This window comes from Hylobates moloch, unplaced genomic scaffold (assembly GCF_009828535.3).
Source record: "Hylobates moloch isolate HMO894 unplaced genomic scaffold, HMol_V3 SCAFFOLD_3, whole genome shotgun sequence".
NCBI lineage: Eukaryota > Metazoa > Chordata > Mammalia > Primates > Hylobatidae > Hylobates > Hylobates moloch.
The window spans coordinates 143,430,447-143,445,804 of NW_026652278.1; the positions used below are offsets into that span (position 1 = coordinate 143,430,447).

The 15,358-nt window shown below is 33.9% G+C and overlaps 1 protein-coding gene across 9 annotated transcripts in view; it reads right to left on the minus strand.

Moving 5' to 3' along the window:
• The window catches only part of FBXW7 (F-box and WD repeat domain containing 7), a 224,941-nt gene that overhangs the window by 8,459 nt on the left and 201,124 nt on the right, over window positions 1-15,358 (minus strand). For 6 of the 9 annotated variants that reach the window (XM_032148323.2, XM_058436825.1, XM_032148312.2 and 3 more), the window contains 8 exons: window positions 14,175-14,298; window positions 12,377-12,513; window positions 11,307-11,420; window positions 9,836-10,017; window positions 7,628-7,853; window positions 5,809-6,019; window positions 4,226-4,778; window positions 1,946-2,035 (listed from right to left, as the gene is read on the minus strand). In XM_032148323.2, coding sequence (XP_032004214.1) covers window positions 4,510-4,778; window positions 5,809-6,019; window positions 7,628-7,853; window positions 9,836-10,017; window positions 11,307-11,420; window positions 12,377-12,513; window positions 14,175-14,298 — 1,263 coding nt within the window. In that variant the 3' untranslated portion in view covers window positions 1,946-2,035; window positions 4,226-4,509. Of the gene's footprint in view, window positions 1-1,945; window positions 2,036-2,891; window positions 4,779-5,808; window positions 6,020-7,627; window positions 7,854-9,835; window positions 10,018-11,306; window positions 11,421-12,376; window positions 12,514-14,174; window positions 14,299-15,358 lie in introns of those variants that run through there. The other 3 variants (XM_058436823.1, XM_032148331.2, XM_032148327.2) reach the window with 1 other exon arrangement.

The following is a 15,358-nucleotide window of genomic DNA, read 5'->3' on the forward strand; positions in this document are numbered from 1 at the left end:
AGAAGTGTACAGAAAACCAGGGCTCAGATGGGTCTGAGAAAGCTGCCCTTGATCCCCATTTCACTTTAGGGAAGAGAAAAGCAAAGAAGTCTTTTGTAGCCTCTAATCAATTCAGGGAAATGGAAGAGTTTACAACAGACTAGCTCAAAGCCAGTAAAGAAAATGGCTTAAAGCAGTTAACACAAATAACTAAATGTCAATTACTTTTCTGAAATGAAACAAATAAGGCTGGTTGAAACATTTACTTAACTATTTGGTAGGCATTAGCTGTTGCAACCTAATGAAATAGCTGTGGTAATTGAATCTCAGTAAGGGGGTCTCAAAGTGTCAAAATTATAAACAATTCTAATAAAAAATGAGATAATCAACTCTCTTTGCTCAATTCAACAAGTATACTAAGTAACTGCTACTGGCTTTTATGGGTTACTTTTGTGTCCTAATTTCAGCCTTAGTTTCAGGCAATCTTTGATATTTGGGAACTTGTAACATCTAAATATGAAGTGTGCCTATATCTGTTATGAAGATTTAAAAATGTACAGTTATATAAGGTGGTAAAGTTTTTCATTAAAAAGGCCACAAAATGGAGTTATCTTAGTGACCTTTTTACTACAATTATAATACTTTGATTCCTGTAGAAGGATGTTAACATTTTCGCTTCAAGCAAAGATCTACTGTAATAAATATTATTCATTTATTCACAAAATGATGTTTAATGAACACCTAAACACAGTCATCCCTCCATTATTTGTGGGTTCTGCATCCACAGATTCAACCAAACAGGAATCAAAAATATTTGAAAAAAAGGGTGGTTATGTCTGTATTGAACATGTACAGACTTTTTCCCTTGTCATGATTCCCTAAACAATATAGTATAATAACTGTTTACATAGCATTTACATTGTCTTAGGTATTATAAGTAATCTAGATATGATTTAAAGCATATGGGAGGATTTGTATATGTTACATGCAAATACTATGCCATTTTATATCAGTGACTTGAGCATCCATGAATTTTGATATCCACAGGGCTCTGAGGTTGGGGAGATCCTAAAACCAATCCCCCTCAAATACTGAGGGATGACTGTATATACAAAACCACTGTTAGGTGCTCAATATCAGTCTATCTCACAAGGTTTCTGTAAGACTCAAATGAGAATCTAGATGGCTCCAGTTAAAAGAATGGATTGCTGTGTGTGTGTGTGTGTGTGTGTGTGTGCACGTGCACGTGTGCATGTGTGCATGTGTATGCTATTTTTATTACATAATCCGAATGAGTAACAAATACATTCAATTCTCAAATATAGAAAGTTATCTGGGTCTATTTACTTAAAAATTTTTAATAGAAGCTACCATTTACTGAGCTCTAAATGCCATCGGTATGCTATGTGCTTTAAGTTTCACCTAATCTTTATAATAACTTTAGGAGATGGGTATCCTCTACATCTTAAATGAGGAAACATGAGGTCAAGAAACATGATAAAGGTCCCAGTAACTAGACCATATTAGAACTGAGATATGAATTCAGGGCTATTTGTCTGCAAAGCCTGTGAACTCATTCTATTCTCTAAAGTTCTAAAAATGGGTGTTTCTCTTCAATTATATTCTAGTTAAGCCTCATTTATATGCTCTTATGAAAAATCAAGCAGTTTCAAGAACTATCAAATAGAATTACAACTTTTTCTTGACAATTCACAGTCATCAATGTGAACAGTAGTCACGGTTTGGGCAGTAACTTAGTTTACTCTAAAGACCCTGCACTTCACGGCCTAGTAGGATTTTTGCCTTGCATTTAACCAGGTAGTTTTTTGTTTTTTTCCTTTACCCTGTCACTTTTCCTTGTTATTTTTGTGTCTGTAATTTGCTGTGGACTAATAAACCAAATAACCAAATGTACAGGAATGGTATCTAAAGCAGTGGTTCTGAAACTTTAGTATCCACAACTCACCTGGTGAGCTAGTTTAAATGCAGGTTCTTGGGTCACACTCCCAGATGTTCTGATTTAGTAGCTTTGGGAGAATGAGGCCCAGGATTTGCCCTATGAGTAAAGAACACATACTTTATGACTATGAGAAAAAGGAGAGTCCATTTTCAGTAGCTTTTAGATTTTCATCTACAGCCTGGTTAGTTGAGATTACTGTATATATATATATACAGCCTGCTATTTGAGATATTAAATATATTTAGAACTACATAGTTTCAAAAACAACTTTATTTTTTCCCCTTACATTATAAAATTTAGATTTGTTGAACAAAATGGCTATAGAAGAGTCGGAAAGTACCAGAAAAATGGCTTATTTCCCTCTCAAACCTTGCTTTAGTCTGTCAAACTTTCTTAAAGAGCAGCATGTATTTAGTCTTTGGAAATATGGGTTTGAATTCTGGCATTCCGCTAGTTCTATGATTTGACAAATTGCCTAACCAGTCTCAGCTGCAGATTTTTGCTTGTCTTTAAGATGGGAGATAATAGTGCCTACTTCTCAGGGATAGTGGGAGCTTGAGAGAGAATGAACAGAAAGTATCGAGGGTAAGTACTTAATATGTGGTCAAAATTTCAAACTGAATTTGTTATTTATAAGGCTTCTAGCTGTAATTATCACAAAAGTTTTGTGGATTCTTTGAGGGAACCAGATTTCATATTTATACACCCCAGTGCAATCTACAGAGATGAGCACAGTAGAGTGTCCTCCTTCACAGTCTAGGAGAGAAATAAAATTTGCAGTTGCAGCACATTATCCTTACTTTTGCTGTATAAAACAGGCTTGAAGTATTGATTTCTATGTTACACAGCAGGAGATACAAAGAAATCAAGATTTTGCTTATTTAAATATTATAGACAAATCCTAAATACTTATAATGAAGGATTATTAATTCAGTGGAAGAAACAGGCATACTAACATGAAAAAACACATTTTATTGCACTTAAGTTATAAGAAAATAAAATTTCTAAGTGAATCAAACCATAGACACAATCCCTTTAAAGGTTGTTTTCCTCCATCATGTCAGGTTGTTACATAACTAAAATTAACCAACTTGAATCTGATTGTTTTAAATCAGACTATAAATAAAACAAAAAAAATAAACAGAAGGAGGAAAAAAAGATCGCCTAGGATACAGTGTTAAACCACTTTCACAGTTCAGCTTGAGTTGTGGCTCTTGGAGAATGAGGCAAACCATTTGACTTTTTCATTCGTTTGTTTGCATGTGACGCCTTTACTACAAAAACTGAATAGTTTCTGCTTTGTCAGTTACTCAGAGCAATAAAACTGTAACAGTTGTTTTCCCAAATACTGTAAAACACTAAGACTGACCAGCAACTTTATTTTAATTTTGTATTTTATATATTTTTAAAATATTTTGTCAGTTTTATGATGTACGTTCGTCCATTCACCACAGCCCTCAAAAAGAAAAGTTTCTCCACAGAACAGGCAAGTAATAGCTCTGTTCCAAGGAATGTGTTTTAATTTTTGCCCAGATAAAAGAAAATAAGCTTTGCACACACTCTCAATTCTTTACTTGCAGGCAAACTTCACTCTTTATTATCTGAAACTCTTCCATTCTCAGCCTCTTAGAGGCACAGATGGCTCAAGTTTCAGTGGCAAAAAGTCTTTTTTCCATAACCAAACTAGAGCAAATTTGGAATTCAGTCTGGGACTAAAACGTCACAGCAGAAAAAAAATAAAAAAAAATAATTTGCTTTTTTCTTTCTTTCATTTAGCAGCATAAATAAGTTTGGCCACTGGGAATACAGTACAGGGGTGGGACAACAATCCCATATTTGAAGACCTACTTCTAGCACCAGCATCAAGAATTAAATCCATCTCAGGACTCACAGAACCCAGGACAACTTGCTATCTTTGAGCAACATATGCATTGAAGAATGTATATGGAAGCAACAGTAAATAGATTAACAGAGGCTAATACTGTGATTGATTGACATTGGCAATGGTTGGCAAAAAAAAAAAAAAAAAAAAAGCTGTTCATGATAACTGTACAAAAACAATTCACAGTAATCTTTTTAAGCTTTTCCACTCCAGAAAAATGACTTTTTGTTGCAGATGCTCTCTAATTAGAAAGTCAGCCAGTACTTGTTTTGATGTTATTGCAGTTCCTTTCTAGGTGTCTAGTTGTCAGTGGTAAAAGAACAGGCTAGCAGAATCTGTAATGATGTTTCAGCATTAACACTGCCCAATGACCACTGGAGAAGAAAATAAAGAAATAATTGCACCTGGTTTGATTTAGAAAGTCTCGTTTTGCAAAGCTGCCCTCAGTCAAAAGTGAAGCCTTTTATGTGATGAGACAGCAGACGCCTCTCTTGTCAGTTATGGTTTGTCATCTCTTCTTCTTTTCCTTCTTAGTCTGTAGGTCTTTTCAATCTGTTGCCCCAAGCCAACATCCTGCACCACTGAGAACAAGGGATTTTTTTCTTTTCTTTTCTTTTTTTCTTTTTGCAGGGGGAAGGGCAGGGAGTATATCGTCTACACAATTGGACAAATTCATCTTTTCTGCTCTTCACTTCATGTCCACATCAAAGTCCAGCACCAGCAGCTTGGTTTCTTCAGTCCCATTCCGACTCCCAACTGCACACACCAGCTTTGTGTTTGAGGCTCTGATCCTCCACACAACTCCCCCACTCCCCCCACTCTCCAATGTGACTAGGTTTCGAATAAATTCACCCGTTTTCAAGTCCCATAGTTTTACAGTTCCATCATCTGAGCTGGTAATTACAAAGTTCTTGTTGAACTGTAAACAGGTCACAGCACTCTGATGCTTGTTGGGACCTAGACAAAAACCAAAAGAATTTAATTACTGGTTAGAAATAATGGGTATGGGTTAGTTACATTACAATTTGTAGACTTCTACTTTAGAACATATAATAAATGCAACATTTGAAATGATACATATTTAGAAACCTATGTCCTCAGTATTTTAGGATCAGCATGGATGTAAGAAAATCTGGTAGCAATTTGTAACTGAAACATTAACTTTCAAGAGGTCTGTCTTCCAAGAAGCTGGGTTAGCTACCGACAAACGTCTTATTTTCTGGCTGTGTGAACGACAGCATTCCTTGGTGAGGATGTAGATAGTGCAACTTCATACCTTCTGCTGATGGACAAATGAGCACTAAGAGATCTATTACCCCACCACTATGAACCACTCAAAGCTGAATGGTCACTATTCCAAAACTCTGAGGAGAGACAAAATCAATGAGTAAAAAGCTGCAATGTTGTCTATCAGATGGCCCCACCGAAAAAAACACTTTCTAAGGGCTACAACAAATAGAAAAAGTTAATCATGAGGCACTGCTGTACCTCATCTAATATTAGTGATTTTCACTTGTTTCTTTCTCTATCTTAGTAGGCACTATTATTCTTTTCCATTCCAGTTAAGCACGTGACTAAGCGGAGGCCAAAGAAATTTTCTATCAAGGATGCTTTTGTTTTTTTCAATAAGGTAGCCCTTTAAAATTGGACTACAAATTCAAAATGCAATGGTCAATCAAAAAATATGAGTATGTTGCTTCTATGATATAGCCAAGATCTTTCTTCTCACTGTTCTTAAAGGTTAGAGTCAATTGAACATGCAGGAAGGGATTAAACAATTTTATATTACATATTAAAAACAGAGTTTAAAACATTTCCTCAAGAGTAGACTAGTTCTGTAAGTCAGGGTGAAAATATTCATAAACTTTTCTGAAGTAACCATTCTGTATGAGGTTGACTCTTTTTGTGATGCTAAAGCTCCATATTTCTCTTGAATAATGATCTCATTTTTAATGAACAAAACGAAAGGTGAGTAACTAATACTTACCTTGCAATGTTTGTAAACACTGTCCTGTTTTGATATCCCAGATTTTAACTGTAGAATCTGCATTCCCAGAGACAAGAATATTGTCTTTGAGTTCCATTCCACTTGTTAACGACTGGTGCCCTGTTAACGTGTGAATGCAATTCCCTGTCTCCACATCCCAAACGCGGATTGATGTATCAAGAGATCCACTCACCACATGGATACCATCAAACTACAAAAGACACAGTTTATTAGAATAGAAGTATGGATACTCTTCCTATCAATTACTGACCTTAATCCTAGTAGGAAAGGGAGAAGAGGATGGGAAACAGGTAATGCCAGGAACAAAATGAGGTACTAAGATAAAGTGGCAATGAGGATAAAGTGCATGCCATCAAGCAACTCTACAATGTATGTTCTCACACACTTCTATCAGAAAGGCTCATCTTTATGCCAAGCAGCTTCAAACTAGATGGAGAAACAACTTAAAATGAAAACAAAGCACTTAAAATGAACAATATGTTAATTTTCAAATCATCTGGCCCCACCTAGCTATGTATCATGGATGACTGAGAGAATTGCTATTTGAGTTTTACTTCCCACTAGGAAGCTGAGACTAATGACGTAGCTTATGATAAACGGAATGCTTATCAGCACCTAAGGCATGAAAAGGGCTAGAGATAACTTTCGTGATGTTGAAAAGTAAGTTCCATTAAAAACTGTGTGTAAAATAAAATTTCATTTGTAAGAACCTAATGCTAATTAGGAAATGTGCCAAAAGATAATTGTATCTGGGATCAGAAGAGGTGGCATTTTGATGTCAAAAGCAAACTACATACTACCTCTTCTCCAGCTTCCCAGCTACACCAGAAGTCAGTAAGTCTATAATTCCTATATAATAATGTAGCTACCTCTTTTCTCAATCAAATGGTTTATTTAAATTAGAATATTATATTCATTAAGCTTCTGAGCATATCACAAACAGGTGCAGCCAATTCCCCTTCCTCCAAATTCATCACCTTTTCTAATTTAGCAAACATTTTTATCATAGTGTCAATATTTCATGACATTGACAATATCCCTTCAACAAAGAAACACATATCCTAAGAACAGAATTGACAGTACTAAAATTATGTACTAATTTGCTGAACATTAATGGGCAATAACTGGTAAATAAACTATATAAGCTATAGGAAATATTTTTACATTGAAAATGTTGCCTTCCTGGAAATAAAACAAGATTCATATTCTAAACTTCCTATTCATCTAGTTAATGATCTCAAAATATGGCAATGTTTTCAAGGATATGGGCTTGAAATATAAACCAAAAAAAAGAAATCGGTTTAGTCAACTTTACTTCATGACTACAAATCAGTGGGCCTGGGACAGTAGAGTGCTTTATGCAGAAAGGATCTATTTCCACTTTGAATGGGGATGGAATCACAATTACATGGTCCATCAACTTTCAGCTATCAAAGCAAAGGGGCAGCTTTTGGCCATATTAATCCTCTGCAAAGGAGTTTCTTAAAATCTAGGTTACTCTTCTATGAGACTATTTAACCATTAATTAACATAGCAAAACTTAGAGCCCCAAAGTGTCAGGTTGCAAGACCAATATTTGTATTTAGAGGAGAAATAGATCACAGAAAATTGAAAGCATTTAAATAATTTTGAAATTTACACTTTCTTCATGCCAATTTTAACGTATATAAAAACAGCAGAATAATCTGATTAATCTTTTTTGGACTGTACTGGATCAGCAATTTGACAGTGATTATCTGAGTAAAACAACCTTATGATTCATCAGGAGAGCATTTAAGGGAGAGAGAAGAGATCTTACCTGTAATGAATAGACTCTATTAGTATGCCCCTGCAACGTGTGTAGACAGGTTTCAGTCTCTGGATCCCACACCTTTACCATAAAATCATATGCTCCACTAACAACCCTCCTGCCATCATATTGAACACAGCGGACTGCTGCAACATGACCCATCAAAACATGTAAACACTGGCCTGTCTCAATATCCCAAACCCTAAGAGTGGCATCTCGAGAACCGCTAACAACTCTGCAGAGGGAAAGCAGAAAAACAAAACAAAACAAACCCACGTTTAGAATTTTTAATAATATGAGAAAACATGGTAGATTTAGTCAAGGTTTTTTAGTTTTTTTTTTTTAAACACAGGAACAACTGTTTTCAAAAGGAATCCTATGTAAAACCTTGGTATATAAACATAATAAGGGAATGGGAAGTTGGGAAGCCTAGAATGCTGCATGCTTGGTTCCCTGACCTGTGGACCTTAGTTCAGCACCTTAAGGTTCTGTGGGACTGAGTTTGAAAACCCCTGTACCGTATTTTTTCAAAAGCAGCGGAAGCTGCCTCTAAATATATACAATAAGATTTTGATTTTAGAAATAAAATGTTAATGTGGGCATATGTATAAAATGTTAATGGGAGAACTCTAGGTGGTAGTAGTTTAAAGAATTTAAATTTTCTTCTTTATGTTCTTTGCCATTTTCCAAAATTTCAATTATGAATGCATATGTTCCCTTATGATTAGGTAAAAAATTCAATAAAGTTTATACAACAAAACAAGTCAGAATTTGGAATTTAAACAGCTGCAGATTTGTGTTTACACTATACATTCCAGTAAAAACCAGTTTTAGACATGTCCTCAAACACAGGCTGCTTATGCTTTTAATGATTAGATTTATAAATATGCAATAGGCTATAAAAATATTAAGAAATCCATATTTTAAAAGATACGTACATCCTTAAAAACAACGGCTATCCCTTAAACATTTGGTTCAACATTAGCGCTATACTCTTCTGAAAACCAGAGCAATATGCAAATACTGTAATCATTTTTGGATTACAAAACAAAGCTGAAAACTTAGGTATCCTTATGTCATTCTGAAGAGATAAAGAAATACCAGTTTCCATATTTGAAAAAGTAGATAATTAAACGGTTGAGAGAACCCTTTAATTGAGAACATAATGCTGAGAGAACATAATGGAAACTGGAATACAAGGTCTCTTGATACTCATCCAACAAATTTTAACAGTATAGCACACTGTTCAAAGTAGAGGTAAATGACAATTGAAAAGGTACTCCTTTTCACATATTATAAATCTGGTGTGAAATCTGCTTAATGTATTGGTTCTTAATAAAGAAGATGCTATAGACAGAATTAAAGGTAAAGACTGCCATGGATTCACTGTAAGGACCTTTCAGAGAGACTTTTTTTGACAAATGAGGTAGAAATCACACTTGTTTAACAGGGGTACGATGAAGATAATAGAAAGATAGGATTTTAATAGGAGGGCTTTACAGGAGGAGATAAAAGCAACAGCAAAGGCACTGAGAAGAAAAAGTCAAAAAGTCCAGTTTGGCAGACACCATTTTGAAAACTGGATCAAGGATTTCTTCCTTAATTCGTTAGTCAACAGTAGGCTCACAAAGACTTAAGAACTGGACAGTGACACTATCATAATTATAAAACGACTGTATGTCAGCTGTATAAAACATAAGATGACCAAGTTAGAAAGCTGTGACAATAGTTCAGAATGAGAGAACAAATTACCCACAGGCCTCAGCTTTTGCCTAGACTTAGAGATAGGGTGGGTGTAAGGCGGGTAGGTAATTTAAAAAGGCTCAGACCCTTGAAGCCTGAATTTGTCCCACTTGTAGAAATAAGAATATCAAAAAAAGAGACAGGAAACATGATTTCTGCTTGAATATGATGAGTCATCAAAGATACAGAACAATAAAAAGGATTAGAGAGTAGAAAGTTTCAAAGAGGAAGCCCACAACACTATTGAATGAGAAAGGAAATTTACAGACAATCCCCAATTTTTTTTTTTTTTTTTTTTTTTTGAGACTTTAAGACAAAATGCCATGGCTTTCCTGGAATAGAAACATCTGAAGTTTAATAATTAAATCTAATTTAAGAGCACACTGTCACTATTTCAGTAACTCTACACAGAAAGGACCCAAATTCACAAATAATAGAGGAAGAAGTCCCAACCTTGATAAGATTTTCCCTTACCTTTTTTCATGAAGATGCATACAACGCACAGTGGAAGTATGCCCATATAAGGTGTGTATACATTCTCCAGTCTCTGCATTCCACACTTTCAGAGTCCGATCTGTAGATCCACTAATGATGATGTTGTCTCTCATTTGTGATGACCATACTCCACCTGTATGTCCCACTAATGTTCTCAGACACTGGAAAAACACTTAAGATGATTACTTTTGGGTAGAAAGGAAAAGTGATTTAAATACAATTTAATAGCTCATTAAAATTTGGAGTAAAGTTGCTTATTCAATTTGTTTGGCTCTTCAGAAAATATTATTTTACACATCCATATAAAATGATCCCATCACTATTTATTTTGTTTATTCAATAGCATTATAAATTTATATAAGCACAAGCAATTGAGGAACAAGTATGTAGAAAGCAAACATATGATATAAAACATTATATAATAAAAAGGAAACATGATATGAAAGCAGTTATGATAGCTCTGGCCTGGCCTCTTTGATGAAATAATACTGAAATTGCAACTGGGTTTCTTCCATGGGAATAGATTCAATGAAAGTATGCCAACAGTATTGGGTGTGGCTACATACCACATTTCATCTGAATCTGCCCCAGGGCAGTAGTTAGGAGCCAGTGAAGCTACTTCTAGACAAGTAAAGACAGACATTAAAGCCCTGAAATAAATCCCGAACTAATATTACACTATGGAAATATAATGCTGATTTAAAAAATTTTAACATCTGACTTGGAATATTTATAAGATACTTGCCAAGAAGCAACATGGTAAAAGACATTTTAAAAGACATGGATTTTTTTTTGTTTTCATACTCTCTTCTATTATTTTTTAGGTGGCAATTACTTAATTCATGAAAATATTCTCTACTGGACAGATAAAAATAAATATTCACTAGAGACTCATTAAGGTATGATATGGTACACAATCAAGCTGATTGCTTGGGCTACTTTTTTCTTCAAATTTAACATTTAGATGCCTAGTCCACTCTCATCTCACAAGGGTTTGAGATAAGTATAAATTAACATGACTTATTAAGTTCTAAACAATAGGTAGGTTATCAACAAAGCAGTTTATAAGGAAAAGTAAATATCCCTCAACCATACTTTTGAGAAACATTACAAAGTAATGAGGTATAACTTAGACAGTAAATAAAAGTGGGGAAAAATTGAGCCAAGAAAAAGATAAAGCACCCTTGAAAATGTTAAAATATCTGTCACAAAGATAGACAAACTATGTAAATGAAAAAAAATCAATGAAACCTCTATCATGAGAAGCATCATTATCCTCATGCCATTGACTTTCATAAATATGGGGAAAAAGCTAAGTTATGAGCTCTGATATTTGAAATCCAAATAACTGAGAATCAAAAATGAATTCTTGCTTTCTTTTTTCCAGTTGCTACTTGCGATGATATACACAAAATTATGACTTTGTGAAGTGTAGGAAGAGTAAACTTACTTTGCCTGTGACTGCTGACCAAACTTTTAAAGTGTTGTCATCAGAACCACTAACTATTCGGTTACCACAAAACTGTAAGCATGTGATCACATGATCATCATGTCCTTTCAGCACCTATAAGAAAGATGTGCAGATTAGAAATATGTTAATTAAATTATGTTCTTTAAAATACTGGTGAAGAGAAAAATGAAGGCATAAACAGGAACAGTAATTTGTAGTCTATCTCTAGAATTAAAATTTATATAAAATATAAAGCATTATTTTTCCTGGCTGACGAATCCAGAATTAAACATTTTATTGTTTCCATAGTCTATTATTTATACTCAAAACATCAACTATTAAAGTTTTACTGCATCAAAACCTCATAAAGATGGTTCCATCACCAATGTATTTGACAATAATCTATTTTATCTGTTCAAACCAGAAGAATATGCCTCTAATTTTTACAACTTTGACACACAAGAACAAAATAAGCATCTATTAGCCACAAAGAGTAACAATTATTAGCATTCTTAAAACAAAAAAAATCTATCATAATATATACATATTAGTATAACAATGTCTCCCCAAATTGGTTTTTTCCAGTTGTAAAAATATGCCCAATAATTTCAAGTGTTTTTACTATGCTTTATATATTTGAAATGTTATTAGAGAGAAAACCATAATTATGCCTTAATTTATAAAAATAAGACACACAAAAGCCACCAAAACCAAAACATAGACACTCCTCAAAAAATCATGTTTGGACTATGTAATCAGAGGAGGCAGCAAATTCTTAGGTAGAATGCATATGACACAGTAAAATTCAACACGATATTGAGAGATTTTCATCTACGTAAGATAAAAAGATACTCAATTTAACTTATCTTTTATTCAAGCACAATTAGTTGTCAGATTAGAGAAATTAGCAATAAAAGAATATTGTCAGTAATACTTTCAGTTATTTTAAAATATATGGTTTTCTTTCTACAGAAGAGGGGTGTCAAATTATATAGTTTGCCAAGTTAAATAGTACACTAGGTACTAACACTGATTAACGGTTTCTGTTACATTGTGCAGAGTTCAGTTACCTTAGGAGATTTGAGTTCTCCTCGCCTCCAGTTAGTATCAATTCTGTGCTGTCTGATGTATGCACTTTTCCATGGACTGTGTATGAAACCTGGTTTTATTACTTTTCTTCTCTTGATGTGCAATGGTTCATCAATCCCTAAAGGGTTACAGTTCAAGAGTAAATTGCCTTCACCAATAATAACAATTATACATTTTATAAAGTATTCCATCTTTCTCTCTGCTCAAAACCACTGAAATGCAAGACACTGTCCAATTTCTAATACTGTTATCACAGTATGTAGCAATAATGTAAAGTTTACATTCTATATGGCATATTTTTGTATTCACTATTTCATTTCTTTCTCAAAATGATTCTAAAATATGTTGGCGAAGATGTGAGGAAATTGGAATGCTTGTGCAAATGGTGCAGCTGCTGTGGAAAATAGTCTGGTGGTTCCCCAAAACAAACACAGAATTAACATATGATCTAGCAATTCCACTTCTGGATACATAACCAAAACAATTAAAAGCAGAGCCTCAAACAGTTAGCTGTACACCCATTTTCATAGCAGGATTATTCACAATAACTAAAAGGTGCAAGCAATCCAAGGGTCCATCGAAAGATGGATAAACAAAATGTAGCATTAGATACATATACACAATGGAATAAAGGAAATTCTGACACATGCTATGACATGGATGAACCTTGAAGACATTATGCTAAGTGAAAAAAGCTGATTACAGAAGGAAAAATATTGTATGATTTCACTTATATGAGGTACCTAGAGTAGTCAAACTCAAAGAGACAGAAAGTAAAAGGGTGGTTGCCAGAGGCTGTGGAGAGGAATAACAGGGAGTTATAACAGGGGGCATGGAGTTTCATGTGAAGATGATGAAGTTCTGAACACAGATGGTAGTGATAGTTGCAAAACAATGTGAATGTACTTAATGCCACTGAACTGTACATATAAAAATGGTTAAGTTGATAAATTACATATATGTTATCACAATTTTTAAAAGATCATTTAAAAAATGACCGTATGGGAGAAGGGAAGGCAGAGATTAATCCCACTTTATGTATACAGATACTTAAGAATGAAGATTTCACTGATTAATCCAAGCCCTACAGAGGTCAAAAGCAGGATGAGAAACCAAGTACCCTGGATCTTTACCTAAAACCTTTATTAACTGGACTAACCATCAATGCTTCCTACTTGACGATAACCACCATGAAGGGAATGATCACCTATAGAGTACCTACATCATGCTCTATGATTCTTTCTAAAATATTTTGCTTCTGAGGCACATAATATTTTTATATTTTTTCAAAAATATTTTTCGAAATTTTTTTTTCTGCTGGGAAAACAAAAAAACTAATAGTTCTCCCAATACACAGGATAACTACTCCTCTACTAAGGAAAAAAACAGGTTTCAAGAACATAAGCTCCATGACAGAAAGAGAACTTCAGTTCACTGCTATATCCCCCACCTTGAAGAAACGTCTGGCTCATAGGAGGTGTTCAATAAACATTTATGAAAAAAATGAATTAATACTAAATATTTGGATATTTAATTGGAAATGTAATTTCGGGGTTTCCTTTAAATCATCCTCATCTTGACTTTTTCATTGTTTTGCTATTAGTTATATTGCTTGTTAAAGGGGTTAGCTGTTAAGATTCGGCTCATTTGAATGTGTAGAATAATCTGTGGATTTTATCATAAGTAGCTGAATATTATTTTTATTTTTTTCTACTTGTTTTCAGAATCATTCTGCTTTTCAAAGTACAAACATATTCTCTATGCAATTTTGAACCTTACCCTCTTCTTTGCATTTCTCTCTCCAGAGAAGGTTGTCTTCAGCCAAAATTCTCCAGTAGCGACACGTCTGAGCCGCTTGTAGCAGGTCTTTGGGTTCCAGGAATGAAAGCACATAGAGTGCCAACTAAGAAAAAAATGCATAGTATAATACCCACATTTAAATAAATATATATATTATATAATAAGTTAATTATTCTCCACAGGATGGAATAGTTGATAAATATAATTCTGCACTCTGATTTCTAAAATTACGAAAGGCAGTAACTTCAGTCCTAACAAATATATACAAGATAAAAAACACACACACACCTTACGGTTTTTATGAACTTCACTCTACTAACTCTTTACCTCTTCAAGGACTACTTATTAAACCTCTCTGTCTCTGCTCTTGCCTTTGCTCTGTGAGCCTCAACTCAATTTTTTTTAAAAATGTTATTAGTTGTTTAACTTTGTTCTCTATCCTACTACAATGTAAATTCACCGAAGATAGGACCTAAATGCTTGCCTGACAGATAAGAAATGAGATTTCTATATATTCTGTGTGGTATGACTTCAGATCATTTCTGATAGATATATATCATAATTAACAGTCTTCAAATCAAAGTGTTTATTATCGTAATGAACTTTTGAAACACATCCTTGACTGTAAATGACAAAGGAGGACAATTATTAAACCATTCCATAGACATATAAAAGTAATTGAGTTCTGATTACCTTACATTACTTATAAGGATCTTCTTGATGGGCCACATAAGAGTTGTATATTTGAGCTAAACCTTTGGTATACCACTGATTTAAAAATTTTGTTTATAATACTTGTAAACTATTAATTTTTTTTCAGTGTGTCAGTTCAAATAAAAAGGAAAAATAAACAGAAAAAAAAAGAAAGAATGGGAATTATAGCCTCTGATTATTCAAGTAGTCTCACATATCACATAAAATTTTAAATTATGATACTAGGCAAAACAATTTAAATAGAGCAATTAAATTCAGTTTTCATATGAACTAAATGACAAGAACTAAAACAAATTATCCGTTAAAGGGTCAAGGGTCATATAGGGAGTAAAAGCACAATTTTAATTATTTTTTGATGCTAAATGTAAATAATATAATGTAAATTATGCTTTCCCAATGACTTTGCATATATAAGGAATTCATCATGGGCTGGGTGTGGTGGCTCACTC